The sequence below is a fragment of the Choloepus didactylus genome, chromosome 4 (assembly GCF_015220235.1).
Source record: "Choloepus didactylus isolate mChoDid1 chromosome 4, mChoDid1.pri, whole genome shotgun sequence".
Classification (NCBI taxonomy): Eukaryota; Metazoa; Chordata; class Mammalia; order Pilosa; family Megalonychidae; genus Choloepus; species Choloepus didactylus.
Window position 1 is genome coordinate 38,762,343 of NC_051310.1, and position 27,957 is coordinate 38,790,299.

The window sequence follows — 27,957 nt, forward strand, 5'->3', positions numbered from 1 at the left end:
AACGGATGAGCTTTTATAAAGGGGGTTTATTTGGTTACAAAGTTATAGTTTCAAGGCCATTAAGTGTCCAAGGTAATGCATCGACAATCGGGTACCTTCACTGAAGGATAGCCATTGGTGTCCAGAAAACCTCTATTAGCTCAGAAGGCACGTGGCTGGCATCTGCTTGCTCCCAGGTGGCGTTTCAAAATGGCGTTCTCCAAAATGTTGCTTTTGGGTGTTTTGTCCTCTCTTAGCTGCAGCGGCTCTTCAAAGTGTCACTCTCACTTGCTCCTGGGGCGTTTGTTGTCACTTAGCTTCTCCGGAGCAAAAGTCTGCTTTCAAAGGCCATCTCCAAAATGTCTCTGTAAGCTGCAGCTCCTCTCAGCTCCTGTGCATTCTTCAAAGTGTCCCTCTTGGCTGTAGCAAGCTTATTCCTTCTGTCTGAGCTTATATAGTGCTCCAGTAAACTAATCAAGGCCCATACTGAATGGGTGGGGCTGCACCTTCATGGAAATTATCTAATCAGAATTATCACCTATAGTTGAGCGGGTTACATCTCTGTGGAAACACTCCGTGGAAACACACAAAAAATCACAATCTAATCAACACTAATATGTGTGCCCACACAAGATGGCATCAAAGATAATGGCATTTTGGGGGAACATAATACATTCAAACCAGCACAGGCAGAAAGCTGATACAATCTTAGGGCTCCCCTCATTCATTTCCCATCTCTCAGAGAACATTCTCCTTTGTGGCCTGATGTTCAATGTCTTAAAAACCATTCTTTCACTTGTTTCATCAAGTTTCTCAGTTGTTTCAGATGGGAGGGTAATCCAGTCCCTCTTATTTAATCTTGGCCAAAAGAGTATCTAAATAAACTTTATTGATATACATTCTGTACAGGAAACAACATCCTTTTCAGGCAGACAATTCAATGGATTTTGACAAACTGATAGCAGCATTAAAGTATAGAAAATTTTCATCACGCACAAAGCTGCTTCATTCCCTTTGTCATCCATCCCTGCATCCACTAAAGCCTCAGGCAATCACTATTCTGCTTTTTTCCACTATAAATTAGTTTTGCTTACATTTTTTTGAAGAATATTTTTGCTGGGTATAGAATTCATTGTGGGAGTTATTCCTTATCAGCACTCAAGAGATATCTTCTGGCTTCCATTTTTTTCTTTATGCTTTATTGTCCAGCAAATGGTCAAAGTTAAGATTTATTTTTAAATAAAAAATTTATTTTAAAAAAATATTTTGCCTAGTTTTTCTGGTTATTCTCAGTGAGAGCAGGATAGTCTGTACCAAGCTACTCTGCTATTGCAATAGTGAAAACTTTGGTCAGTTTTTTTTAAATCTTTATGATTCACGTTGACAGTATTGACCTTGGTTTTTCTTCACATACAGAACTCCCTTAATTATTCCCTGCAGATAAATCTCTATACTGTCCTCCAAAAGCATGGCAAAGAGACTTCAACAATTTAGTGTCGAGAGGCAAAAATGCTAGTTAGAAATTTTTTCCTAATTGGATATTATTAGCAAAAATCCAATTGCTTTAAAAAACGACATATGGATTACTGGGTAGGAAAGTTGTGAAAAAAATTCTGACAGAGATACTTTCAGAATCATTTTTATATATGCATTGAGATATCTTAATCTATTTTTATCTTTGGCATAATATAAAAGAAATAATTCTACACATACACACGAATCTAATTTTATAATATATTGCACAAAATTTCTAACAAAAAAAGCTTCATATTGGATATTAAGCTGATAATAAATGTATCTGATTTTGATTTGACATTAAGATGAACTTCAATTATATAGGAAAAGCTCTTCATTGCAGCACTGTTTGTAATTGAAAACAACTGGAATTATCTCCAATGACTATCAACAGGGAAACTGATGACATAAACTATGGTAACAAAGGCATGGGTAATACAATAAAAACAATGGAAAATCATTCCAATGTACTGAAATAGAAAGATCTCCAAAATATATTACAGGTATAACTCAGAGATCTTGTGGGTTCAGTTCCAGACCATTGCAATACAGCAAACATAAAGCAAGTCACACAAATTTTTTAGTTTCCCAGTGCATATAAAAGTTACGTTTATACTATATTGTAGTCTGTTAAGTGTGCAATAGGCATTATGTCTAAAAAACCTCATACATACCTTAATTAAAATGTAACAAAGAGATACAAAGTGAGATACAAAAACTGTTGGAAATTGGCACCAAAGACTTGCTTGACAAGGGTTGCCACAGGCCTTCAATTTGTAATGCAGTGTCTGTGAAGCACAATAAAGTGAAGCACAGTAAAAAGAGGTATGCCTGTATTAAGTGAAGAAAGCAAGTGTCTACAGCACGCTATACTTTTTCTAAGGAAGACCAGAGAATAATATGCATATTTGGTGATACCTATATAAAGAAAATAGGAATACATAAGAAACTAATAAAAGTGATAACTACTGGAGCAGGAGTGAGGAGGGTAGATACGAATGGGGTGGAAATGAGATCCTTCAATGTAAGCACTGCTATACTGTTGTGAGTTTTGAACCATTTGAAGGTATTACCTATTTAAGATAAGTCCCTTAGGAAGGAAACCATTAAGTTTAACTTTTTATTAAAGAAAACTAAAATTTCTGTAGTCAGTAGCTCTGTTTTTGGATTGTGAACCAAAGGAATCCGTGCTGCATGCACTTCATTCATCTTGCCGATGTTCCATCACTGCAAACCCCAGTCTTGCCATAGCCACATGTCTTCCAAATGCTTATGCTACTGGCCATTTTAATCACAGAATCTAATCACTGGAAAAGTCTCTATCAGTCATTCAGTCCAAATTCCCTTCCCATCTGTCTGTGAGAGGTAATCCAGCCTCAGCTGGGTAAAAGAACATGGATAGCCAATGCAGAGTAATTACCACTTGTGAAAAGACCAGACAAAGCTATTAATGCCACTGCATCTTCCAGAGCTGATGACTGTCATGTACAATTCCTTCCTGAAATACTGTGCACACACATTCATGATTTGTCTGAAAGCAATCTGGTGGCCATCTGAACTTTAAGCTTGCATTATCTGATATCAAAATTTAAGAGAAGATTAAATTCCAGGAATGGCAATTGTTCTGCCAAAGCCTCATTCATAGAATATCAATCATGGAAAGACTATTTCCCCTATGGGTCATTTTTCAAAGCTGGTTGCTTTAATCTAAGAACAAAGTGGCTGGTTAAAATCATATATCCTCATGATAAATAATGCAACAGGGCAATCAACAGGCTAAGTTGGCAGAGAATTTCATTTAAGTTCTTAATCAAAGGATCAATGCTATTTGTATCAAATAAACATTGCTTCTTTCTTTATATCCATTCTTAAGATACATATTGCAGACCTACTTAAACGTGATTACTTTCTCCTTACTCTAGCTTCAGTAACTTAATGGGTAACTTTTAAAAAACTGAGAACACATTAAATATTTTCATTTTGTTGCATTTTTAATAAACACCTAGATAAGCAGAAGAGATACTTGGGAAAATCACTTCCGTGTATATGGAACTTTATGTTTCCTAATGAAAACAGGACACCCAATGGTCCCTTCTGCAAACTGGCAATTGCATCGTAAATATTTATAAACTCTACTCTGTTTTCATTTGTTATATTTAATGTTCATGTTACATTTAATATGGGGCCTTGAAGCCTGCAGCTATAAGACTTGGCACCATCTTCCAGGTTTCTTCTCCCACTTATGGAGAAGGGAAAGGAAGAAGAGGTATACAGAAAGTGTTAAGAATGTAGGCTCTGGAGTATAAGTGCCTGTGTTTTGGTTTGCTAAAGCTGTCAGAATGCAATATACCAGAAATGGGTTGGCTTTTACAATGGGGATTTGTTAGTTTACAAATTTACAGTTCTAAGGCCATGAGAATGTTGCAATTAAGGCATCAACATGACAATACCGTCTCTGGGGAAAGGCCACTGGTATCTGGGGTTCCTCTGTCATATAGGAAGGCACATGGCCAGAATCTGCCGGTCCTTTTCTCCTGGGTTTTGTTGCTTTCAGGTTCTGACTCTTTCAGTTTCTGTGGGTCCTTGCTTGCTTCTCCTGGGGCTTTTTCTCTGTAAGCTCTCTTGGTGTTTCTCTCTCTGTGCACTGTTTTTCTCTCTGAGCTCTCTGGCTTTTTCCTTTCCTTTACCCTCTTATAAAGGTCTCCGGTAAAAGATTAAGACCCACCTTGAATTAGGTGGGTCACATCTCAACTGAAACAACCTAACCAAAAGGTCCCATCCACAATACATATGCACCCACAAGAATGGATTAAAAGAACATGGCCTTTTCTGGGGAACATAACAGCTTCAAACCAGCACACTCTACCCCTCTGGACCCCAGGAAGACATGTTCTTTGCATATACAAAATAAATTCATTCCATCACAATATCACAAGCCTTAAATCATTTCAGTAGCAATATTAAGTACAAAGTCTCATTGTTCCAGTTTGCTAATGCTACCATTATGCAAAATACCAGAAACGGATTGGCTTTTATAAAGGGTGTTTATTTGGTTACAAAGTTACAGTCTTAATGCCATTAAGAGTCCAAGGTAAGGCCTCAACAACTGGGTCCCTTCACTGAAGGATGGCCATTGGTGTCTGGAAAACCTCTGTTAGTTCAGAAGGCAATGTGGCTGGTGTCTGCTGGCTCCTAGGTTGCGTTTCAAAACGGTGTTCTCCAAAATGTTGCTCTTGGGCCGTTTCGTCCTCTCTTAGCTGCAGCTCCTCTTCAAAAATGTCACTCTCAGTTGGTCTTCAAAATGTCACTCACAGCTGCTCTGCGTCTGGGCCTGTGTGGCTCTTTTTAAAGTACTCCAGTGATCCAATAAAGACCCACCCTGAATGGGTGGGGCAACGCCTCCATGGATATAATCCAATGAAAGGTCTCACCTATAGTTGATTGACTCACCTCTCCATGGGAACACTGAACAATAGGTTTCAATCTAATCAACACTAACAAACCTGCCCCCACAAGATTACATCAAAGATAATGGCATTTTGGGGGACATAGTACATTCAAACTGGCACACTCATCAAAATCAGTTACAGGTGTGGTCTAAGGCAAAATTCTCCAGCTATGAACCTATGAAACTTAGAATAAGTTATCTGCTTCCAATATACAAAAGAGGGACAGTCACAGAGTGAACATTTCCATTTCCACAGGGAGAAATTGGAAGGAAAACAGGTCAAAGTACCCAAGCAGTTTCAAAAACCTGCAGGGCATATTTCATTTGATTTCCAGGCCTAAAAGTCATCTACAGAATGATGTTTTATCCCCAGGGCTTAAGAGAGTGGCAGCCCCATCCTTTTCAAGGGCTTGCACAGTGGACCTGTTCTCTCCAAACACTGAGGTGAGGGCTCCAACATCTCCAAACATTGGTGAGACCACCATGTTCTCTATTCCACCCTCTTACTGCATCTTGGTGGCACCGAACTCTCTGCCATCTCTGGGGCACAGACTCACCATTCTCTGAATTGTGGAGTCATGGCCAGGCTCTCTCCACTCCCCAGGAAATGTGCTCCACCCTCTATGGGGCCTAGGGCAGCAGCATTCTTCCTGAACAATGGGGCAGAAGGCCCACCCTCTGCAAACTCTGGGGCAAACTCACCCTTTCCACATGCATGTGTGAATCTGCTCTCCTGGCCTGAGGTTTCCTGGCTCCCAACCTTAGCTTCCACGGTTCTGCCTTTGAAATCATCTTTCCTTCAATCTGTCCCTTTTCTGCCCCTTTAATCCAGCTGGCAGTTGTTCCATTTATACAGATCCCACAAGAAACTTGTCGGTTAAGCATACAACACATGGCGTCCCAACTGTCAGACAACAGAACTTTTCACAAATCCTTTCCTGATAACTCCATCTCCAATCCTGACTCACACTGAAATGGCTGACTCGTTAAATCCTCACAGGGGCTCTATTCTCTGGAGATTCACTTTGAAAAAACTGAGAATTTTCCAAACCATCAGTTTCTGGTTTCTTTGTACCCAAGAACTCAGTTCTTGGTTTATCCCTTTCCTCTCATGTTTTACTATAAGCTGCAAGAAGCCAGGCTGCATTTTCCATATTTAATTTAGAAATCTCTTCAGCTAGATATCTGAGCTCATCACTTTTAACTTCTGCCTTCCATCTAATTTTGCCAAATTTTCTGCCACTTTAAAACAAGGGTCACCCTTCTTCCAGTTCGCAATGACACATTCATCATTTCTATCTGAAGCCTCATCAGAAGTACCTTTAGCGTCCATATTTCTACCAAGAGTCTCTTGAAAGCAATCTAGGCCTTTTCTATCAAACCTCTCACAATTCCTCCAAAATCTTCCCTTATCCATTTATAAAGCTGTTCCAGTATTTTTGGTATTTGCAAATCACAGAACCCCACTCCTGGTACCAAAATCTGTTTCATTTTGCTAAAGCTGCCAGAACGCAATATACCAGAAATGGGTTGGCTTTTACAATGGGGATTTATTAGCTTACAAATTCACAGTTCTAAGGCCATGAAAATGTCACAGTTAAGGCATCAACAGGATGATACTATCCCTGAAGAAAGATCGATGGCATCTGGGTTCCTTTGTCATATGGGAAGGCACATGGCAAAGTCTGCTGATCCTTCTCTCTTGGGTTTCACTGCTTTCAGGTTCTGGCTCTTTCAGTTTCTGTGGGTCCTTGCTTGCTTTTCCTGGGGCTTTTCTCTGTAAAATCTCTGGGTATTTCTCTCTCTGCTATTAGTTTTTCTCTCTGAGCTCTCTGGCTTTTTTCTGTCCTTTATCCTCTCATAAAGGACTCCAGTAAAGGTGTAAGACTTACCTTGAATTGGGTGGGTCACATCTCAATTGAAAGAACCTAATCAAAAGGTCCCACCCACAACAGATATGCACCCTCTAGAATGGACTAAAAGAACATGGTCTTTTCTGGAGAACATAACAAACAAATTCAAACCAGCACAGCCTGCATTCAAGACCTGCCTCCACCAGTTGGAGGGGTAGTTCACGCACTTTGTGCTCAGTACTCATCTATAAAACAGGAACAACAATTACAGCAGCTACATCACAGGATTCTGAGGTTTAATTAAAATAATTCATGAAAACGGCTTGGCATAGTACTTGGCACCAGCACTGCTCAATAAAAATTATCTATTTTTAATATGGTCTTATGGTACTCCTGCTAAGTTGGATTGCTTACTGTCCCAGAATGCACTCTGTGCTTTTGTCCCTCTGTGCTTTGTTCCTACTGGTCTGAGTCTATACCATCCTACTGTTTATTTTCTGCCTGATGAAATCCTCTTACTCTCCAAAGCCCATCTCATCCTTATCCAACCATTACGTCTTGGCCCCATTTGTTTGCACCTCCATTGCTCTGTTTGCAGTTCTCTTATAATCATTATACTAACAATATTATTATAGTGATTTATGACCTTATCTCCTCCATGGATAAGGACTGTGTCTTAACTAGCCTATTCAGTCTCTACGGTAATTAACAATTGGCAAAAAGTACAACTCAATCAGTATTTATTGAATTTGAAAGAGTTATGTGTATTTCTGAAAGCACAGTATATTTACGTATAATAAGAGCTCTCTCATGGGATGGTTATAAAGATTATGTTGAGATAATGCATGTAAACGGTTACTAACAAGTTATTATTTTCTCATTATCAACAAATAGCTAATAATTCTTGAATACATACCATGTGTCCAGCATTGTACTAAGTGTCTCACACATGTAAACTCCTTAAAATGAGGCCTGCCATGGTAATCTTTCATTCCCCTTGGGCAGAGTAGATGAGATATAGGTGTTTTAAAAATGATTAATGAAGAAAAATGGCTCTGAAATGGCAATTTTAAAACTAACCAATTGACCATAATAATTTAAAAGTTATTAAAATATTATTGTATACATAATGAAATTCCTGGATATCTCACAATATAGTTTTGAGTATCACATAATTCAAGATATGCAAAAGGGTAAGAAAACCTGCAAATGTGTATCCAGGGTTCAGGCCACTGAAGGGATAAGAGGGAAGAATCACAGTGCTGGGAAATTCTTTGGCCTCAATTGCCTCTACTGTAAAATAGGTCCAAGAATGGGAACCTACCACCCAGGGGTGCTGTGAGGATTAAGTCAGACCATGCAGATAAAGTCTTAAAACATAGCAATAATTAAACATATATATTTCTCTATTTTGCTTCTATCATGAGGGATATTCTCAATGATCCAATAAGTAAAAAACAAGGAACATAATAGATAAACTAAATCCAGAGTTGATATAACTTTTCTCAGTCACAAACTGTTGTTATCTTCCTGCCAGTGTGAAAACGGTAGAAGGTTAATTTTATCTTTTCATTGCCCTTTATATAGTAATAGAAATATACATGAATAAATAGTGAAGGGCCTAGAAAGGTATCAGAAAATGTGAATGCTTGGATAAACCGTAAAGCATATATTCATTTTCTAAAACTTCAGGAATTGCAATGCCTATTTTAGTTCCCAAATACATATCAGAGATGAGTCAAATGAAAAGCAAATTTCTAAATTTTTGTGAAAGGCTTTCTTTTTAAAAATTTGTTCTCCTGTTCATTTAGCTTTTAAAAGTGGAAAAATGAGAAAACAAAGCACAAAGATATAAAAGGCAAAATGCTGCAGAATAGCAAACAAAGAGTGTTTATTTTTCCCAAGCACAATTATGAAAACTTTTTAATGAGACTAAAAGATTTTAAAGGAATCATTTAAATAAAAATTAAAGGGAGGCTTAAATTTTTTAGTGAGTCCAGTCTTATAGTATCATACTATGAATCCCTTTAAAGAATATAAGGACATATAAAGCTTGAAATTTAACAAACTGATGACAGAGATGGAAACTAAAAATGCTTTGTAATGAATCATAGGCAAAATCCACCATATTGTTAAGTATTTCCCTTTTAAAATCTGTATTTGTAAAGGTAATGCTATAACAATTTCCAAAAATGATTTCAAAGCATTAATGAGATTTACTTAAATAAAAAAAAAAAAGACTGCCCAGACTAAAAGTATGAATGTCACCTGTTGTGTATAGTGCTGGCTTTGAATGGTCTACATGGAGACATAAAAGAAAAGAGGGAGGATAAGAGGCAGTGCCCTTTAGGCTAAATATAGAGCTGCGCATACAGAATAGCACGTTCGGAAACTTTCAGATTCTACTGTTTAGCAAAATTTCCAAAATAAAATTGGAGACATTCACCCATGAAAAGACATTAAGGAAAGCAACTAGCATATGGTATCATCAATCATTTATGAAGGAAAGGTTATTTTAATATCCCCAAGACTAGGAAGGCCATAATTTCAGAATAATAGACAGTTTTGTAAAGTAAATAAATTTAGCTTCAAGTTAAACTCACTATAGTATTCCTAGCTTTCTCATATGATGGGACCATCACAGATCAGTACTATCTGTGGTCCAACTTCTCACAGTCACTAACAGAAAGCACAAAATGTGCCAGAAATCCCATACAATTTCTATAATTGGGGCACACTTTTTATGTAGCATGAGTAAAACAAGAGGAAATGGCAATAAATTCCCCCCTTTACATAAGACAGTCTGTTCTGATGTAGAATTTAGAATATTAACTAAATGCTGATATTCTCAATGTCTAAATTTTTCCTTCTGCTTGCTAGCAGTTGAAATAAATGAATCGGTAAAGTTGAACATAATCATTATTCTTTTACTGCTTCTTTGTTAGAATAAATGTCCAAAATGTTTACTGGAAAACAGCTCCCAAATGGTCAGGTTTATGCATCAGTTGTGTTATGAAGACTTCAAGCTGCTTCATTCGTAGTTAGATTTTATGAACACGGACACAGCATTATTGAAATATACGTATGGAATAGCAGACATTAATTGTGCTTTATGAAAAGTGAAACAAATAGAGAATGCAAGGATCAGAAACATTACATCCAATTACTGGTTCATAATATATTTCATTGGCTGAATGTAAAGAAGAAAGTATACCTCAAATCTGATTTTTCTTGATTCCCATATCTTTAAATTGGAATCAATTAAGGGAATACCATCAAAATTTGTTTGCAAAATGATATTCAATAACTAGACAAATTTTGTTTTTGGAGGAATTTTTTTTAAATCACAGGTTCCACTGCACACTTCCTGGGTGCAATGTGGCTGCAACACTCAAAGAGAGTAAAAGTATATACTTGAAGAGAGTAAAAGTATATAACTAGACAGAATGAGTCCATAGGCTCAGAATACTTCAAATGGAATGTGCATACACTCTGGTCAGTGGATCTTCCAGATCATAATTTTACATTCTCTCCCCTTCTGCTGCTGCTATTTGGATTATCCTACTAGTCATCTGCATCTTGACATTTTGGTAGAGGAAATATGAAGGTGAAAAAAACCTCGAGAATTGTAATATTTTTACTGTTTAGGATCCAAATTTTATGTTTTTATATTTAGAAATATTAACCTAAAATACATCTGTGGTGGTACTAAAAGACTTTTAAAATGTAAGTGTTCAAGAACAGTGAGGTGAAGAGGCTAAATGCATACATAGGCTTTGAGGCAGACTGTGTGAACCCTGGTTCTATAACTTATTAACTATGTGAACTTAAAATTATTACTTAATCTCTCTGTGCCTTCAGGACTGGGAGAATAAACGGTTAACATATTTAAGGCACTCAGAACAGAGGCTATTGTCACTACTATACTAATAGTATAGTATACTATACTACTACTACTGTTACCGCTATTACTTATTTCCTGAGTACTTGACGAATTCACTGCATTAATGTAAGATTACCAGTATAGTTGAACATAGTTTAAGCACCATATCTATTAATTCTGACAGAGAATTTCATCTGACTAGAAATGTTCATAGCTCAGGGAGTTAAAAACAGCAAGAGTAACTGCAGAGGGAAATAGCAGTGTTCCCTGACAAAAATGAAATAATAAGGTCTGAAATTTTTCTGTAAGTAGCCTTATAGGAAACCCGAGCAGCAAGAATGCTCTGCCCTGGAAGCCAAACTCACCCCTTGTTCATCCAGTTTCATGAGCTGCTCTGTGACTTTGGGAGTGTTGAAGGCCAGCCGCAGGCACTGGATGTTGAGCTCAGGAATCACGTGCTCCAGCACTTCTTTCAGGGGAAGCCCTCTGGCTGTCGAGTGCTTTGCTGTTGAGGGAATGGCATCCTCCAGGACCGCACCCCTCAGTGTCATGAGCTGAAAAAGAAACACATGGTCAACTGAAGCACGTCTTAGAGTGTGAGATGAGTGAATGGGATCACGTATATCAAAGGCCTAGACTGTAGTGTTCTTTCCAAAGCTGGGGAAGAATTGTGAATCGGCTAAGCCGATGAGGGAAAAAGAATGAGAGAAGTGTTTGATATAAGACACGTCATACATGAAAACCAAGGCCAAGGCTTTCAAGAAGACCCAGGAAAGTCCAAAGGAGCTCATAATTAAATCTTCCAAGGACATTTACTTAAACATCAAATAAATTATTGCCTTAAAGAGATCAGTAAGATCAAGATTTCTCTACAGCTATAACACTAAGTAAACTAAGCAGAAAACTAAGGATATCCCAGAGACCTATCTGAAGAATGTACTTAGAATTTAAATTTTATACATTTTTTGATTCATAAAAGGTAAGATAAAGGAATAACATTTTAAATTTCATAATGTATTTATAACAAGCATAAATGATCATATCTGCAAATGCCACTCCAATAGGACAATGATTTCAGTTACTATAGTATCACAGTCAACATCATTTGAAATTTCAGATTTTCCCTTATTTCTTAAAATACCTTCAATTATTATGAAATATAAAGTTAAGTAAAGACATTTCCCTAGGTAATGATGATTTGTTTGAGAAAAAGTTAACAGACAGACTAGAGTAGCCTTAATTTCCAAAACTTTTCAACTGCCAATGTTGTTAATATAACTAAAACATTGTATTTAGTGACATAAGACAACAAAAATCCATCAAATTGAACAAATTTCCATTAAGTTGTAGGGTGTAAGGCACTGTACTTTAAAAGGAGCTGTACAAGATAACAGAGCAGTAGATTTTGGAGGATATGCATGGAGTGTAAGAGGGTAAGAGGTGATGGGGTACCCAATGGAATATATTTACTTGGGATATATTTACTAAGAAAAGTATAAACAATTTCAGGTCCTTAGACAGTCCAAAGGCAGAAATGAGCACAGTGGCTCTGTGCATAAGGAAAGACCCTCATGGAAGGGATGGCATCAGAAATAGACAGTGAAATATAGGAAAAACTTCAACGAAAAGAGAAGGATAGAAAGAACATCACGAGCAAAGGGATGGTGATAGGAAAGAACAGGAGGAGTCGGAAGCAGAGAAGGCTACAGTTTAGCTGGACCTAAGGACAGACCTAGAGGAAAGGATGGTAAAGCTGCGAGGTGGGGAGAGAGCCCCAGAGCCGAAGACCCTAAGGACAGGCGTGCACCCCTCAGAACCCTTTCTATGTGGAGAAATGATGTATGCTTTAAGGAAATTAAGTTGGCAAGTAAGATGAACTGCAGGAGAAAGAAATTAGACGCAGGGAATATGGTTAGGAGGAGGCTTTAATGGCCTTCAGGTAACAGGCAAAGAGGGCATGATAGAGGTTTAGCACAGAAAAATGGAAACCAAAGGAAGGAAGAATCACCAGGGAAGTAAAATCTACAGCATTGCCAACTGATAGAGGCGAGATGAGGGTAGGAAAAGCATCAAATTTTATCAGCACTTGCCTCTCATCCTAAGGAAAAGGTAACTGAGCAATCTGCAGACTATTCATTTGATTAGTACCTTTTCTTTCATTTGTAAATGATTCCTTTTTCAAATAGTATTTGTCTAAAAGGCATCATTTTCCTATTAGTATTTAGTTTTGAAAGAAATAGTTTTCTTCTGTTTTGTTTTTAATCATGGAAAACAGCTGAATAATCCAGTTACTGTGATCCTCCTTTCATTCCATAACAAATGCCCTGAGATAGGGTGCCACAAGGGTAGGGGATATTCCCAATTTAGAAACCAAGGCCAGGAATGCTACTTATTGCATCATGCCCAACAAAGGTAGCAGCTAACTTTAGGAAAGTCAAAGCAGATGAGAAAAAATGACTCATTTTACATCTAAATCACTAATATTACTGATATTTTGGTTAATGACTTTCAGAAACAAGAAGAGTCCTCATAAGTCCCTGTGCTCCTATGCTTAAAAACACTCAAATGCTGTAAGATTTTGTTCACAGTCATGCCTACAAATACATATAAGATTTCGCTTTTGTTGTTTATGTTTTCTAATGATTATTTCTATTGAAATAAAAGAGAAATATTTGTATTTCTATTATCTAGATGGCATTTAGAGCAACTGGAGTAGCACTGTGGTGACCAGGTATTTGCTATTTTTTTTTTCTTTTCTCAGTATATTTATTAACACAATTAGTTAATAATATGAGATGTTCCTACAAAGGCATAAAAATTAAATCATAATTATACATTTAGTGAACTTGCTTCAATGAAAAGAGCTAAGTGCCTGTCCCACAAAGTCTAGGAGCTATGGGCAAGGACCAACATCTATCAAAGGAGTCCTTGTTATTTTTATGAAAAGCCTAATAAAGATATTGCAATGAAAACACATTTAATGGATTAGTTCATTGTACATAATAAAAAGTTATGGGTAATGGATTAGTACTAAGTAAATATTACTAGTGGAAGGAAGTATGGAAGGAAGGAAGGGAAGAAGGGAGGGAGGGACAGACGGAAGTTTAGAATTCTAGGCATTGGGTATGCAGTAATGAACAACTCAAACAAAAGTACCCACCGCTTTTGTGGAACTTATATTCTAGTGGGGGAGACAGATAAGGAACAAAATGTATAAGTGCAATATGTGAGACAGTGTTAACGGGGGAAAAAAGCACAGAACTGGATATGAAATGTTAGGGGGAGGGAGTAGAAATCTTAGTACGATAGCCATGGAAGGCCCCGGTGACTTGTGAGTAAAGGCCGGAAGGAGGTGGGAAAACCAGCCAAAAGGACAGCTGGGGATGAGCATTCCAGGAGGATGGAACCGGGAGTATCAGGCCCTGAGGCAGAAGGGTCCTGAAGTGGCCAAGAAAGAGCAGGTGGTCAATGTGGCTGGAAGAGGGTGAGCCATGGGGAGCTGGAGGAGATGAAGTCAGAGAGAAAACTGGAAGCAGATGTGCAGAGTCTCCTAGGCTATGGCAAGGATGCCGATATTTACTCAGAGGGAGAAGGGAAAACACTAAAGGATTCTGACCTGAGGAATGACAACCTCTAGCATGAACAAAAGGCTACTATAGTGGCAAGATGAATTCAAATGGATTAAAAAAAACATAGGAAAGGAAGAATACCATGGGGGCTTAAATCAAAGTAGCCTTGAGACGGGGGTGGGGGGGTGGGGGAGTTAACAGGAAGACAAAAACACTTGGGAGTAAGATAACTGAGGCACACAGGGATCTGGAGAAGCTAAGAATGAACAACTATTTACACCCAACTTCAAAAGCACAGTATGTTCTCAGTGCTTTACACATTCAACAAAAGAATTTACACTACTTAAAAATTAGCTTTGGCATGGGAACAAAGGACACTAGAGCATGTTATTTCTTCATTTCTCTCTGGCCACCATAAACAACACATTAGATACTAAAGTCTTGCCTTTAAAAATCCTATTTTTAATTTCCCCAGAGTTCAAACTTAGGAACAATTACCCAAAGCCAACCCCTGAAGCTTGACTTGTATTTAACAGGGGAAATTAAACCTAATGCCCTATTTACACTTGTTTCAAACCATTATTTTCTAGATATCTCAAGAGGGTATTAGGCATTACTAGATATAACAATTCTCAAGTGAATTAGGAACTGAGAGGCAATAAATTCATAACTGGAACAACTTTACGGATGTTTAGAAAGAGAGCAAAAGAGCACTTCAAAGTCCCAAACTTGTTCAAGGGTTTAGAAAACAAAACAAAACATAACAAAAAAAAGTGGGGTTGGCTGTTTTCTTTTACTTTTTCCTTTTGTTTTTTAACTTGAACTTCATTTTAAATTAAAATCTCATATATTATGTGTACATGGATTCCTAAAATGCTCCAAGGGCCTGTTTCCCACACAGGTAGTCTCTGGTTCAAATAGCCTTGGTTTGTGGGCCTCAGAGACAAGGTTCGAGAGACAGGAAAGTGAAAGAGAAGAAGAAAAAGAGTTTCATTTACTTCTTCTTTGGTCAAGAAATGTCCTAAGCAACAACCTGGAATGGGTAAGTTAAGTCTGTGGTGACCCTCTCTCAGAGTCCTGCTCCTCAAACTGAGCGGGAACCTTCTGGCAGCCCAGAGCAGGACATGCAATATCCCACTGGGGATTTGAAGGCTCCAGTTTCCTTGAGCCACACTTAATGGACCTATCTTTCTCTGAATCAAAACTCCCATTCATTCATTCCATCTCTCCAGAGCTAAACAGAAAGAGGGAACTGAGATCTAAAAATCATGAATCCCCATCACCACCAACATCTGAATGAAAGGGGCCCTTTGTTTATTCTAAAGACAGTTGTAACCACGTGCTATCAAATTTAATTACTTTGCTACTGCTACTACTCTATTTTTTCACCACTTTATAAAAAGAAATAAAACAAAATAAGAGTTACTATGGCTGAGAGATTTAAAATGGAGTTGGGAGGTCATTCTGGAGGTTACTCTTAAGCAAATACCAGCCAGATATCATAAACTGCTCAAGTATGCAAAGCCTCAAGCAACATCGTTCCTCAAAACCCCAAGATAAAGCACTCAGAAAACTCTCTAACCTGAAGGACTGTTGGAGCACCCCAAATATCCACCAACCAAAACAACTTGGATGTGAGAAGGTAAGAACTAACAAATGATTATGATTACTCAATCATTATATAGACATTTCTTCTTACTTTCTAGTATATTAGAATAGCCAGAGGGAAATACCTGAAATTTCTGAAGTAATCCAGCTGCCTTGATCTCTGATAATGACGGTATAACTACATAGCCCTTATCTTGTGATTGTAAAAAACTCTGTGACTGACCCCCAATTGTACCTCCTTATCCTGATTTTCAGCTTTAAAGTCTTATGACCACTAAAGACAGACCCTAATATTAAGGCCACCATTTTCTTACATACATTCTGTGACCAAGCATGTAGTCAATCTGCACATGCTCAGTGAATAGATCATCTCTAACCTCGTCATCTCAAGCCACTGTGTTCATTATCCTAAAACCTGACCATCTTCTGATACCATAAAACTATCAAGTTCCTGCAGTTTGGGCAGACAGAGTTTTTAGGCTGATAGGCCATCTGATCTCCTGCTTCCCGCTTAGCAATAAACTCTTTCTCTCTTTGAAATCCTGGTGTCTCAAGAATTGGTCATTTGAGCACACTGGGCAGAGAACCCCTTATTTTTGACCGGCAGCAAACTTATCTAATCTTTTCCTTTAAAAACCCTTACCTAGAAGTGCCAAGACAGGACACAATTTGTGAGGCAATCTTACTCAGTGCTCCCCGAGTTGCAATCTGAAAACCCCAAATAAATGCCTTTGTTACTCTGCAGATCAGTTTGTTATTTCTCAGCTGACAATTTCAATTAAACCTAAAATCTCTAGCAACTTACCTCACTAGTTCGAAAAATTATTCGGTAGTTGTACGGTGTTCCATTTTCTTTCATTTCTTCTGGCTTTTCCCTTCTAATGCTCACAGCCACTGGACCAAGATTCTCATCAGCCCCAAAATAGTTCCAGTGTTCTTAGATAAAACAAGACAAAACTAAATTAGAAAAACACATAATGCTTTGAGAATGTTATATTCTGCACGACAGTAAAGGTCACCACTCGGAAATTATTCCATATCAAAATGTAAACACATTAAACAGTAATATTCTTCAATGAGTTATAAAAATAAGACTTAGCTATACAGGTTTAGTTTCAAAGGAGATAACACTGAACAGAGGTGGCCTGTAGAGTTCTTTACTACTCTATACCTTACTATTGTACTTAAAAATAGACATATGTGTGTCTGCTCCCTATATTCCATTTGCCTATTTAAGTAGGTTACATTGTGCTTCCTTGCCTAAGGGAAGGTTTGTGTCTGGGGTCTTAGCTTTTATTTAAAAAAAGAAAAACAAACATAATTTATTGAGAATAGGATTTGAGGAGAGAGGGAGTTCCCCCAGATTAAGATTTCCCTGGACTGGAGAGAGCAGGGAGGTCTGAGAGCCACTGAGGAGTGCTCTCAGGCAGCCCATGGAAGACAGAGCAGGAGCTCAGAGCAGTGAGCTTCGAAGTGCTCCAGGGAAGTGGGAGTCTAGTCCCACTGCTCCAGGCCTCACCTGATGAGCACAACAGGTAATCAGCAAAGCCACTGGATCTGGATGGAATGTGTAGGCTGAGATAATGGGCTTTTCCTTGGAAACCAGTGTGGCCATAGGTTCTGGCATTGCCCAAGGTCCCAAACTTTAGCACAACCTTGGGGGTGTTGGGGTGATAGTGGAGGGAAGTCCACATCACTGGGGTTGAATTTACCTTCCTCCTCATAAGGAAGATCAGGATCAGGATTAAGTTAATTCACAGAAAAGAAAAAAAAAAAAGTGATATTAACTGTGCACCTAAGTATACACTTTAAAAAAGTAAAATTGCATGAGATGTTCACAGATGAGGAAGTCCATCAAACATGGAAATGTATGAAAAGTTAGAGTAGATAACTTATTTTTCAAACCTCCAAAATACTTACTTTACATTGTATTTCATTTATATATGACATGGCTAAATGACAAAGCTGTGACATGGTACGTTATTCTCCTACAAAATGCATAAATATTTGAAAATACACATTATTCTCATACAAAATATGTAAGTATTTGAAAATCCATGAGAATAACAAGAAGCAATAGCATAAAATGTTTAGTCACGTAGTTTTAAAATTTAGGTAATATATATGAAAACATTTTGCAAGTACTGAAAAACAATTACAAAAGATAACAGTCGTAAATATTGGGAGCTATCCAAGTATATTATCTTGATCCATGGAAATTCAAACTAAGAAAAACACAATGGGAATACAGGCAACAAACATCTTATATATGGACAATTGAGAAACAATCCAATAAATGTCACAAAATTCATGTACAAACACTCATGTACACCCTCAAAGCACAGCACATGAGAATCACACTCAGAGCTTATTTACTCTTACTTTGCACACAATTCTAATAAGCTTGGTTGTCTGGTCTTCAAGCCCACAGCTTTATTCAGAGGTGTGATAATTCCAGATGTTGACAAAGTCCAGGGTGTAGGGCTGATATAGACTTGCATGCAGACAGCAATGTGATAGAACAACTAACAACAAGGAAGAAAACAGAAAGGAAGGAGACAGAAATAGTATAAAAAAGCGGACAAGAACTTAAAGAAAAACAAGACAGCAGTTTGGGCCATTTACTGAAGGAGCAATAACTTCAGAGGGTATTTTAATATTGCAGCACAGAACAATAATGGATGTTTCAAAGATGGGTGTGAGTCACATTCATTATATTCTGTTCATTGCACTTTTGGGACTTGACTAAAACCTAGTTCTCTAGAAACTCCTCAAATAAAGCCCACAGACCTCAAGAAGGCAGATGGGATTAGTTTTTTCCGCTGCTGGAGAAATTCACAAGGTATAGGGCCATTATCAATCGATCATCAATAACCTCAATTAGTCCTCAAGCTTTTCCTGGTCAGCTCTCTCCCCTTCTCCAGGGTAGCTATTTCAAACATTCTCTATTCTCCTTCAACCTCCCACCACCCACCTTCTCAATCTCAGCAAATGATGCTGCATCTACATCACAGAGAAAACAGAAACTATTTCAGAAGCACACTTTCTCATTTTCCACACCATACATACAAACTTACCTGCATCCAGACTCCTGCTTCCTTCTCTGTAATCCAAAGCCCAATCTTTCCCTTCATCTGGCCTCTAACCATTCCACCTCCCAGGGAGTTTGATGTCTTCATAAGCCTCTCTTTTATCTTCAACTTCTCCCTCTGCTTGTTCATTCTTAACATCATTTAGACAGTCTAAAGTCTCCATTTTTAAATGCAAAACGTTCTCTCAACCTGTTATTACCCTTCAGTTCACCCCTTCTTTCTTTTCTTCCACTGGAAACTTTTGAAAAAGTCACCTAATTTCTCACTTTAGAATTATTATAATCTGACTTCCATTGCCTGGTTCACCAATGACATCCCTATAGCTAAAACAAATGGTTACTTTTGGTCCTTATCTTGCTCAAACTTTCCATAACATCTGTTATAGTTGATCATTTCATTTTTTCTAGCAATAATCTTACAACCTAGCTTCTATGACGCCTTTGAGCCCTTAAAAACTTTGATTTCATGACAAGTGATTCAGATTTCAGATTTTTGTCTTTCATCCATAACAAAAGCCTGATTTTCCTTCCACAAATCGTGCTGTTCTGCTCAGTTTCCCTCCTTCTTTCCTTTCTTGACTATTTCATCCACTTTCAGAACTTTGACTGGCATCTCAATATTGATGACTCTTAAAATTTTACATCACCATTCCAAACTTCTCTAAGTCCTAGATCTTTACATCTATCAAATGGAACTCTGTTGCATGGGATCTGTAAATGTGAACCTATCACCTTCCCACATAAACCTATATAGCTCCCCCTGGAAAACCTACTTCAGAGACTGGCATCACCATCCACCCATTTGCTCATGACAGACCGGCTGTTTTGCCCTGTGAATGCTAGTTCCTAAATATCTCTCAAATCTATCTGCTTTTTTATCCATCCCACTGCCACTCACTAACCCTAATCATGACTTGCAGGAATGTTTGCAAGAGTCCTCTAACTGGTTTGCTCTTCTCCAATTTGTTCACACACCAGTCAGATGACCCTTTTAAAATGCAAATATTCCTATCCACTACAGAACTGAAAACCATTCTCTGGTTTTCCAAGGATCACTGGGTACTTCTCATGGCTTCCCCAAAGCCCTCAACAACCTATTGTGATTCCAGTTTCAACTCAGACCTTTTCCTTGCCCTTCTTAAACTCTGAGAACCAACTGTACTGAACTTCTTTCAGTTACTCAAACTCACTATGCCATTTCTCACCTGAAGAACTCTGCCTAGAACATTCTTCCCACAATTCCTTTTTATTTGATTAACTCCCCTGATTCTTCAGGTTTCATCTGAAATACCACTTAGGCATCTTCTCGAAGAGTGATTGAATACTGGAGCAAAGTGAATGTTTACTTTGCATATTATATCAATTGAAAATTAAGAATTCATAAAATGCAAATTGGTGAAACCAAATCTTTATTTCAAACGCAAAAAATTTTAAAACATTACAAAGCAAAGAAAAATGTAAATTTATAAAAATATAAATATTAAACAATCATTTCAACATAAATTTTTGTAAAAAATTTAGTATCAAATAAAAATAAAATGTTATTCAAAAATAAACTAAACCCTAGATAAAAATGAAGAACATTTGCCTAATGATAAAAACTGAAAATCTAAATATCATTTAAACATTATTTGGCATCTTTGTCGAAACCCAAGTATATTTTGTACACTTTTTCCCAGCTGCTGAAGAAGTGTATTTCTGAGTCAAGGGAATGGTGAAGAGATAATCATAAACTAACTTCAAACTTTTTCTTCAGACTTTATCTTCAAACAAGCCCATCTCTGGTCTGACAACTCTGCAGAGATCTTTCTGAATTTATACATTTATGCAGAAACAGTAATCCTTTTTTAATTGAAGAGGAGATCTAGCTATTATTTCCAAGAAAGCACTTCCAGTTGTTCTTCACCTATTTCCATTTCCACAGTTATAAATGGAGATTCTGGTTCAGTTTCCTATGTTAAATTCAATACTATCATGATTAGACTCCACCTGTTGTGAAGTCTTTCAATTTGAATAAGAATTATTATTATAATGAAAGCCTTGTTCTTGTCAACTGTCCATTTTTTTTCTGCTCCTGCAAATTATGGAGGTATTGGAAAACCCTTTCTACATGTACACAACTTTATTCAATTCAGAATTCTATTGCAGTGTGAAACTCCAGGTAGAGAAATTTTGTTCAGCAAGTCCTCTTAAAGGGAATTTTTGAGTCCTTAAAAACTTTGATTTCATGACAAGTGATTCAGATTTCAGATTTTTGTCTTTCATCTATAACAAAAGCCTTTTAGGGATATCCTCACAGTCAGGCTCTTCAGGGCACTCTTGGTTCTCCTGCGTCTTTCAACTTCTCTGGACTTCATTACCTTTCTCACTGGACCACAGCCTCTGGGCCATGCTTTTCTACACCGGCTCTGTGCTGCAGCATTTACAATTTTTTCTCCTACCAGCAGTCTACCTCCACCAGCAGGAGATATCCATCAACTGCACAGGACTCTCCCAGCCAGATCTACAACCAGCTCTTTCTTAATATTTGAGGGAAGAAGGAGAACAAGGACAGGAGTTGCAGACAAATACAGGATAATGAAAATTGGAGGAAGGAAAAGGGAAAGGGAGAAGGAATTGGAGACTCAAGGATGGTGGATAAAACTGCTAATGGAGGATTATTACACCACCAAAAATAACAATATGTTAGTGCCAGCATACTGGAATGCCAAAAAACAACACCACAATTATTATATTAGAATGACGGCTCCCTGAAGCGAGGCACTTTGCCAAACACTCTAATATTCACATGAACCATGAGAAGATAGGTATTTCCTTCTTTGTTATAGAAATGGCAAACTATGATTTAGAAAGGATAAGTCCCTTGTCAGCCACAAGTAGTAAATATCAGTACTAGAATTCAGAAATTATTTCAATTACTGATTCCAAAGCTCATTTGCTTAACTGATATATATATATATCACATTATCTTCCCAGAAGTTTTTCAAGTTTTATTATGAATAAAAAGTAGTTGAATAAGATTTGGTGCCAAAAAGAATATGCTATTACCTGGCTAGATCATACACAGTGCTTTATTTCTTATGTGCTGTATATACAGCCAAGGTTTTACTGTGTTTAGAGGAAGAAATATTAATGTTATGTCCATATAAGGTCGATTTCCCCCTCCTCATCCATTTTTCACATTTAACATCTAAACAAATGTTTAGCCTGAAGTTTCACATTAGTTCTGGTTCTTGAGTTTGTAACAAGGATAGTACACAAAAAGTGCGTGCCAAAAAGTGGTTTTGTCATCACTAGACCATTTCACATGAATAAGTAAATTTTTGGTTGATACATTCACAACAGTAAATAATAACCTCACATTGATAAAGAAGGGAAACAGTAAATAGTTCAAAGCTCCATGTAATTAGATTAATTACCATCAAATCAACTGGTTATAAGCTAAGCAAGAGCACGTGTGCATAAGGCAAGAAAAATTTTGCCCTCTAAAAAGTTAAGGCTGGCATTTTAATTGTAACGGAGTAAAAGAAAATACAATACAAGAGTTTCAGTGCTTCTACTGGCAAGTTTAGGATTGCTTGTATTGGGTTCCCCGATATTTGAATACACTACTTCAGTTGTACATTTCCCTAGACACACCAGCATAATTTTGACTGTGTAATTAAGAACAATAAATATGTTTTTATTTTTATAATGATAAATTAGTAATTTATGGCTTCAAATATTTCTTTAAAATTATTAATTAAAAAAATTAAATAGAGACACAGTAAACATAAATCAAAGAAACACAAACCAAATAAAACTTGAGCACTATTTCACACTTAACAAAATGAGTAACATTTCTGAAATGAAAACGTCTCTTGGTAGAGCTGTAATACATTTGTACACTGCTGGCAGCACTATGAATTTGTACCAACCTTTTTAGAAAGCAGTGTGGCAGTATATGTCAAAGACACAAAAATGTTCAAATTCTAATCTTAGAATTATCCTACATAAAAGAGTTGTGCTATGCAGAAGGAAAAATGAAAATGCTTCATTTGCTCCAGAACAGGCATCATAAGTCACTTCAGAAAGGGGTGGTAAAGATAGTACTAACTAGACAGACCTCAACCTCAATCTAAATCAGCAGGTCAAACAGAGTTAACAATATAATTTTACTAGTATGAATTAAAATTATTTCACCAATCTCAACACTTTAAATATTTTTTCTTAGAACGGTCTACTTGGCGGGTTCCAAGTGTGTCACTCTCAGAATGGTTGATGAAATGAACTTTGACTCTCCATATGTGCATTAGCAACACGTGGAGAATGAGGACAAAACCAGGAAGACAACTAACTCACTGTAGATCATGCTTCTAGAAAGTTGTTTATGTCTGTCTATTGGGTTCACGTTGTTTAAATGTTTTGTTTCTGTGCACTTCATTTACCTCTTAATATGACATAACTTTGTTAGAGAGGACAGAATTAAAAGGAGAATAAAAAAAGAAAAGAAAAAAAAACGAAGTGCATTTTGCTGTTAAAATGAAAGATGGGCTTGCCAAAGTGGAGATAATAAGAGGCCAACTGTTTAAAGAATGGCTCTTTCTGGGAAGTGTACCACTCAGAGATTCTCAATCTCTGGTCCCTGAAGGCTAATCCTAATTATAAAGATGGAGGTTCCATGAGAACTAAATAGCCTATGACTCTGCATCATAATCAAAACCAGGTCAGAGTAATAGATGGGGACATGCACAAAGGACTGGTTATGCCAGAATCCTGTCCCAAGCTCTCCCTCAAGCTATTGTTGCATAATTTCCTCATTTATAAAGTGCACAGCACTCTACTGTTCCAATTCTTTCCACAGGTAATTTTAAAAAAGTGAGGTGGTCTAAATGCCAAAAATGTACAGAGTTTAAAACAGCATTTGGGGTTTAAACCAGCATTTGACTAAGCAGTCCCTACTATGTCCCTAACTTGCCACTAAAAGGTAGAATTTATTATGAAGTTATGTTGACATTAATAAATTGAATTTAAATGATTACACTATTAAAAAAAGAAAACCTTATATAAACAAAGGGAAAATAAAATGTCGTAGATCATAATGGGAGATGCTTTTTATCAGCTGCTATCAATCTATGACAAATGGCCAATAATTACAATTAAAAAATTCAGTCTCACTTGTGATCAAAATGAAGTATCTGTTTTGTTTTATAATAAATGCTCAAAAATTAAAACTGTAAATACTCAAAGTAGTCAAGAGAATGTTAGATTACATACTCTTCTACATATAAATAGGATTTTTCTGGTGCAAGCTTTCTTAACAGCATTTTGGCATTAAAAATCAAGATTCCTATAAAGTTCATACCATTTCACTTATAGAACCCTACCTTATGGAAATAACTAACTGGGGGAAAAATTTACTTAATAAGGTCATTCCTATAAGGCCAGGGGTTTTTTAACTTGTCAATAGGGAAATCAGAGGGGCCATAAACTTGAATCAAAAAATAATCGTCTTTATTTGGCTAATTTCTAATTGAAATTTAGTATTTCTTTCAAATTATGAATGTAGGCAACAAACTACAGTAATATTAGCTGTACATGTGACATTGAAACCAATAGAAATCATAGATATTTTCGTATCACATTATAGTTGTTGCAGATATACCAAAATAGCAATTTCACTCATTATTACTTAGTTATCAGACCTGCTGTTAGTGCAATAATAAAGCAGCACTAATATTACCATATCACAAAATTAAAAAATTTTTGCAATTCTATTTTAATATACATAGTTTCCTTAGTATTTCTATTTTATGCACTTAAAATATTCTAAGAAGAGTCCATAGGCTTCACTAAACTGCCAAAGGTGTCCATGGGACAGAAAAAGTTAAGCACATGTAAAAAGCTTGCATACTAATGCAACTCTTTGCTTTTAATATTAGTTAACACCAATTCAAATGCCAAAAAAACATATTTAACATCCAAATGCAAGAGATCACAATGAAATATCCGTATCTAACTATATTTATTTACATTTGAAACACCTTTGCATCTCTTAACCAGGGATACTGCAGCAAGATATCCTCGTATCTAAAAGCTTTTGAAGCACTTGGTAGGAAGACCCTCAGGGATAGCTGAACCTTCAGTCAAGGTAGAAGTCACTGCTATCCACAGGGCAGAGACCACACTGTGGGCCCCAAATACCCACCAGAGCCCACAGATTTGTTGACTAACTATCCATGTAAGTCATAGAAGTTGCTTCTGCTGATGTTTCTCCCTGACTTGGATGCAATTGGCTGCCTTGAAGTGCAGATAAATGGACTCCCATAGAGAGGAGAGGGATCCATAAGAAAAATGGGAAAAGCAGTTGACAACGAAACAAGTATCTTTTGAGCACCTAACTTCAGTGTTCAGGAGAGGTGCTCTCTGGTGTCTGAAGTTATAACAACCTATGCAATTGACAAAGAGCTGGCAGGTCTTACGATGATGTCATTGACTTGTTTACTGAAAAAATTTCCTTAAGACTGCAAAATGAAGAGCATTGAAATTCTTCAGAGGAGGCAATCTGGTGGTCTGAAGCTATAATGTACCCCAGAAAAATATGTTCTTAAATCTAATCCATTCCTGTGATGAGGTTCCTTTGGTTAAGGTGTAACCCACCTGAACCAGGATGAGTCTTAATCCTATTACTGGAGTCCTTCATAACAGAATGAAATTCAGACAGAGAGAGAGAAAGCCACAGACGCAAGAAGCTAAAATCAACAAAACCCAGAAGAGAAGGGAGACCAGCAGATGCTACCATGTGCCTTGCCATGTGACAGAGGAGCCAAGGATCACCGGCAGGAGGTCTTCAGGAAGACAGCATTGCCTTGATGATACCTTAATTTGGACATTCTCTCAGCCTCAAAACCACGACTGAATAAATTCCCATGGTTTAATCTGACAGACATACCAAAATAGCGATTTCATGCTATTTGCTATGAGCAGCCTCGGAAACTAAAGCAGGCAGTAAGCATAGCAAGCGGTTGCTTTGATACATCCTTGTTACAAGAAACTAGGTAAGCATTCCCATTTGGTTTTCATGGGGATAAATTTCATGGGGATAATTTGTATGTTAGCTACTATTATTGACAATACCTGAAAGTATTCTTTATTTTATACTTTTCATTTTGGCTACTTTTAGACTTACAGAAAAGCTGCAAAAATAACATGGGGAATTTCCATATATTCTTTACCTATCTTCCCCCAACATTAACATCTTACATAACTACATACAGTACGACTGTCAGAATCAGAAAATTAACATTGATATAATACAATTAACTAAAGATCTTACTCGAATTACATGTTTTCCTGCTGTGTTCCTTTTGAAGTTCTAGAATCCCATTCAGAATCCCACATTGCATTTAGGTGTAATTTCCATACTCCCTTGCAGTCTCCAACAGTCCCTAGGTCTTTCCTAGGCTTTCATGATCATGACACCTTTCACGAGTATTTATCACTCAATGTGGGTTTGTCTGGTGGTTTCACATGACTGGACTGAGGTTTTGCTCTTTGGGTAAGAAAACTGCAAAAATAATGTGTCCTACTTTGCATCATTTCACAGGGTTCATAATACTGACCTTGATCACTTTGGTAAGGTCCTGTGTGCCAGATTTCTCCACTGTAACAACTGTTAACTGTAGTTAACAATTATCTTGAGGGAGATACTTTGAGATTATGTAAATCCTGTTTTGCCTCCTGTTTCTCCTCAGTCACCCACTGATTTTAGCATCCATCAATCGTGTTTACTAACATTTAGAATCGTAAAAATCATGACTCAGTAATAGACCTATGGATATCAATTGGTGGTCTTGGTTAATTTTCACAAAACCACTGTAACCACAGTCTAGTTTGTGGTCTTATTTCCTGAAAAGAGAGGAAAAGGAACTGCAATATATTATTCAGCATCTGGTGTGAAACACAAGATCACATACACAGAGGCTCCTCTCTGCCTCTTTGAGCTACTGTAAATATAAGATATGCTGGCTTCTCCACTCAATAAATCTTCTACTTCATATCAATCACTTGTAAAACATTTACTGAGCCTGCCTAATCTGTGGTCCTTGCTTTCAAGGAGAGCTTAGAATCGTTATGATCCAACGTACCACAGGAAGTGCTATACAGAAACAAAGGCCACCAGGGTGACCTGGAGTAGTGGTAGGAGTGCACCTTTGGAAAGGAGGGTGGGAGGGGTTACAAAAGTGTCATAAGCCTAGAGACAAGCAGGAATGTATCAGGTGGACAAGAGAGGAAGGGAAACAACCCTGTTCAATGCCTACACCAGCACAAGCAGGAAAGGCAGCTACACCTGGGGAGTGGAATATGTTGGAAAGTCCTCCCAACCCAGGCAGCTATGTGAGTTTCTATCCTGCACCCTGTCCACTGCCCTCCCACTCTACAGGGATAACTCTCTGTCGAGAGACTGCACTACTTTTCCAGAACTGGTCCTCAGCCCTTCCACATAAGGGGAGGTCAGCTAGGGAAAGAGACCCACAGAATCACAGGGGTAACCCAGGCCACATACACTAACCCACCTTGGGCTTTCTTCATAAATGTGATAAGCGAAGACCACCAGGCAGCTAAGGAAAATCAAAAGCATGAAGGAGACATTAAGAAGAAAAACAGAAAATACAACTAAGAAAATAAAAGTCATTCTAGAAAAAGAACTTAGACAAAATTCGTTTTTAACTAATACTAATAGAGAGATGTGGAGTATATAAAATAAGGACAAGCTATTATGAAAAATAATAAGAACAGAAAACAAAAATAAGTTTCTGCAGGATTAAAAATATGATTGCTGAAATAAAATACAGTGAATGAACTGAACAATAAAACATAGAGCTACCTATCAACCCCTTATCCAGAAAATAAAATTGATGAATACAGAAAAAAAATACTACTTGAAATTGTGGAAGATAAAAAATGGAGGATAAATCCAGGAATTCCACCCTCCATCTAAATGGAGTTCCAGACAGAGGGAACAAAGATAT

The 27,957-nt window shown here is 37.3% G+C and overlaps 1 protein-coding gene across 7 annotated transcripts in view; it reads right to left on the reverse strand.

Annotated features, from left to right (window-relative positions):
- Positions 1-27,957, reverse strand: part of SIPA1L1 (signal induced proliferation associated 1 like 1) — a 394,723-nt gene that overhangs the window by 96,730 nt on the left and 270,036 nt on the right. For all 7 annotated transcript variants that reach the window (XM_037832380.1, XM_037832386.1, XM_037832385.1 and 4 more), the window contains 2 exons: positions 16,661-16,791; positions 11,044-11,232 (listed from right to left, as the gene is read on the reverse strand). In XM_037832380.1, the coding sequence (XP_037688308.1) occupies positions 11,044-11,232; positions 16,661-16,791 (320 nt within the window). The remainder of the gene's footprint in view (positions 1-11,043; positions 11,233-16,660; positions 16,792-27,957) is intronic.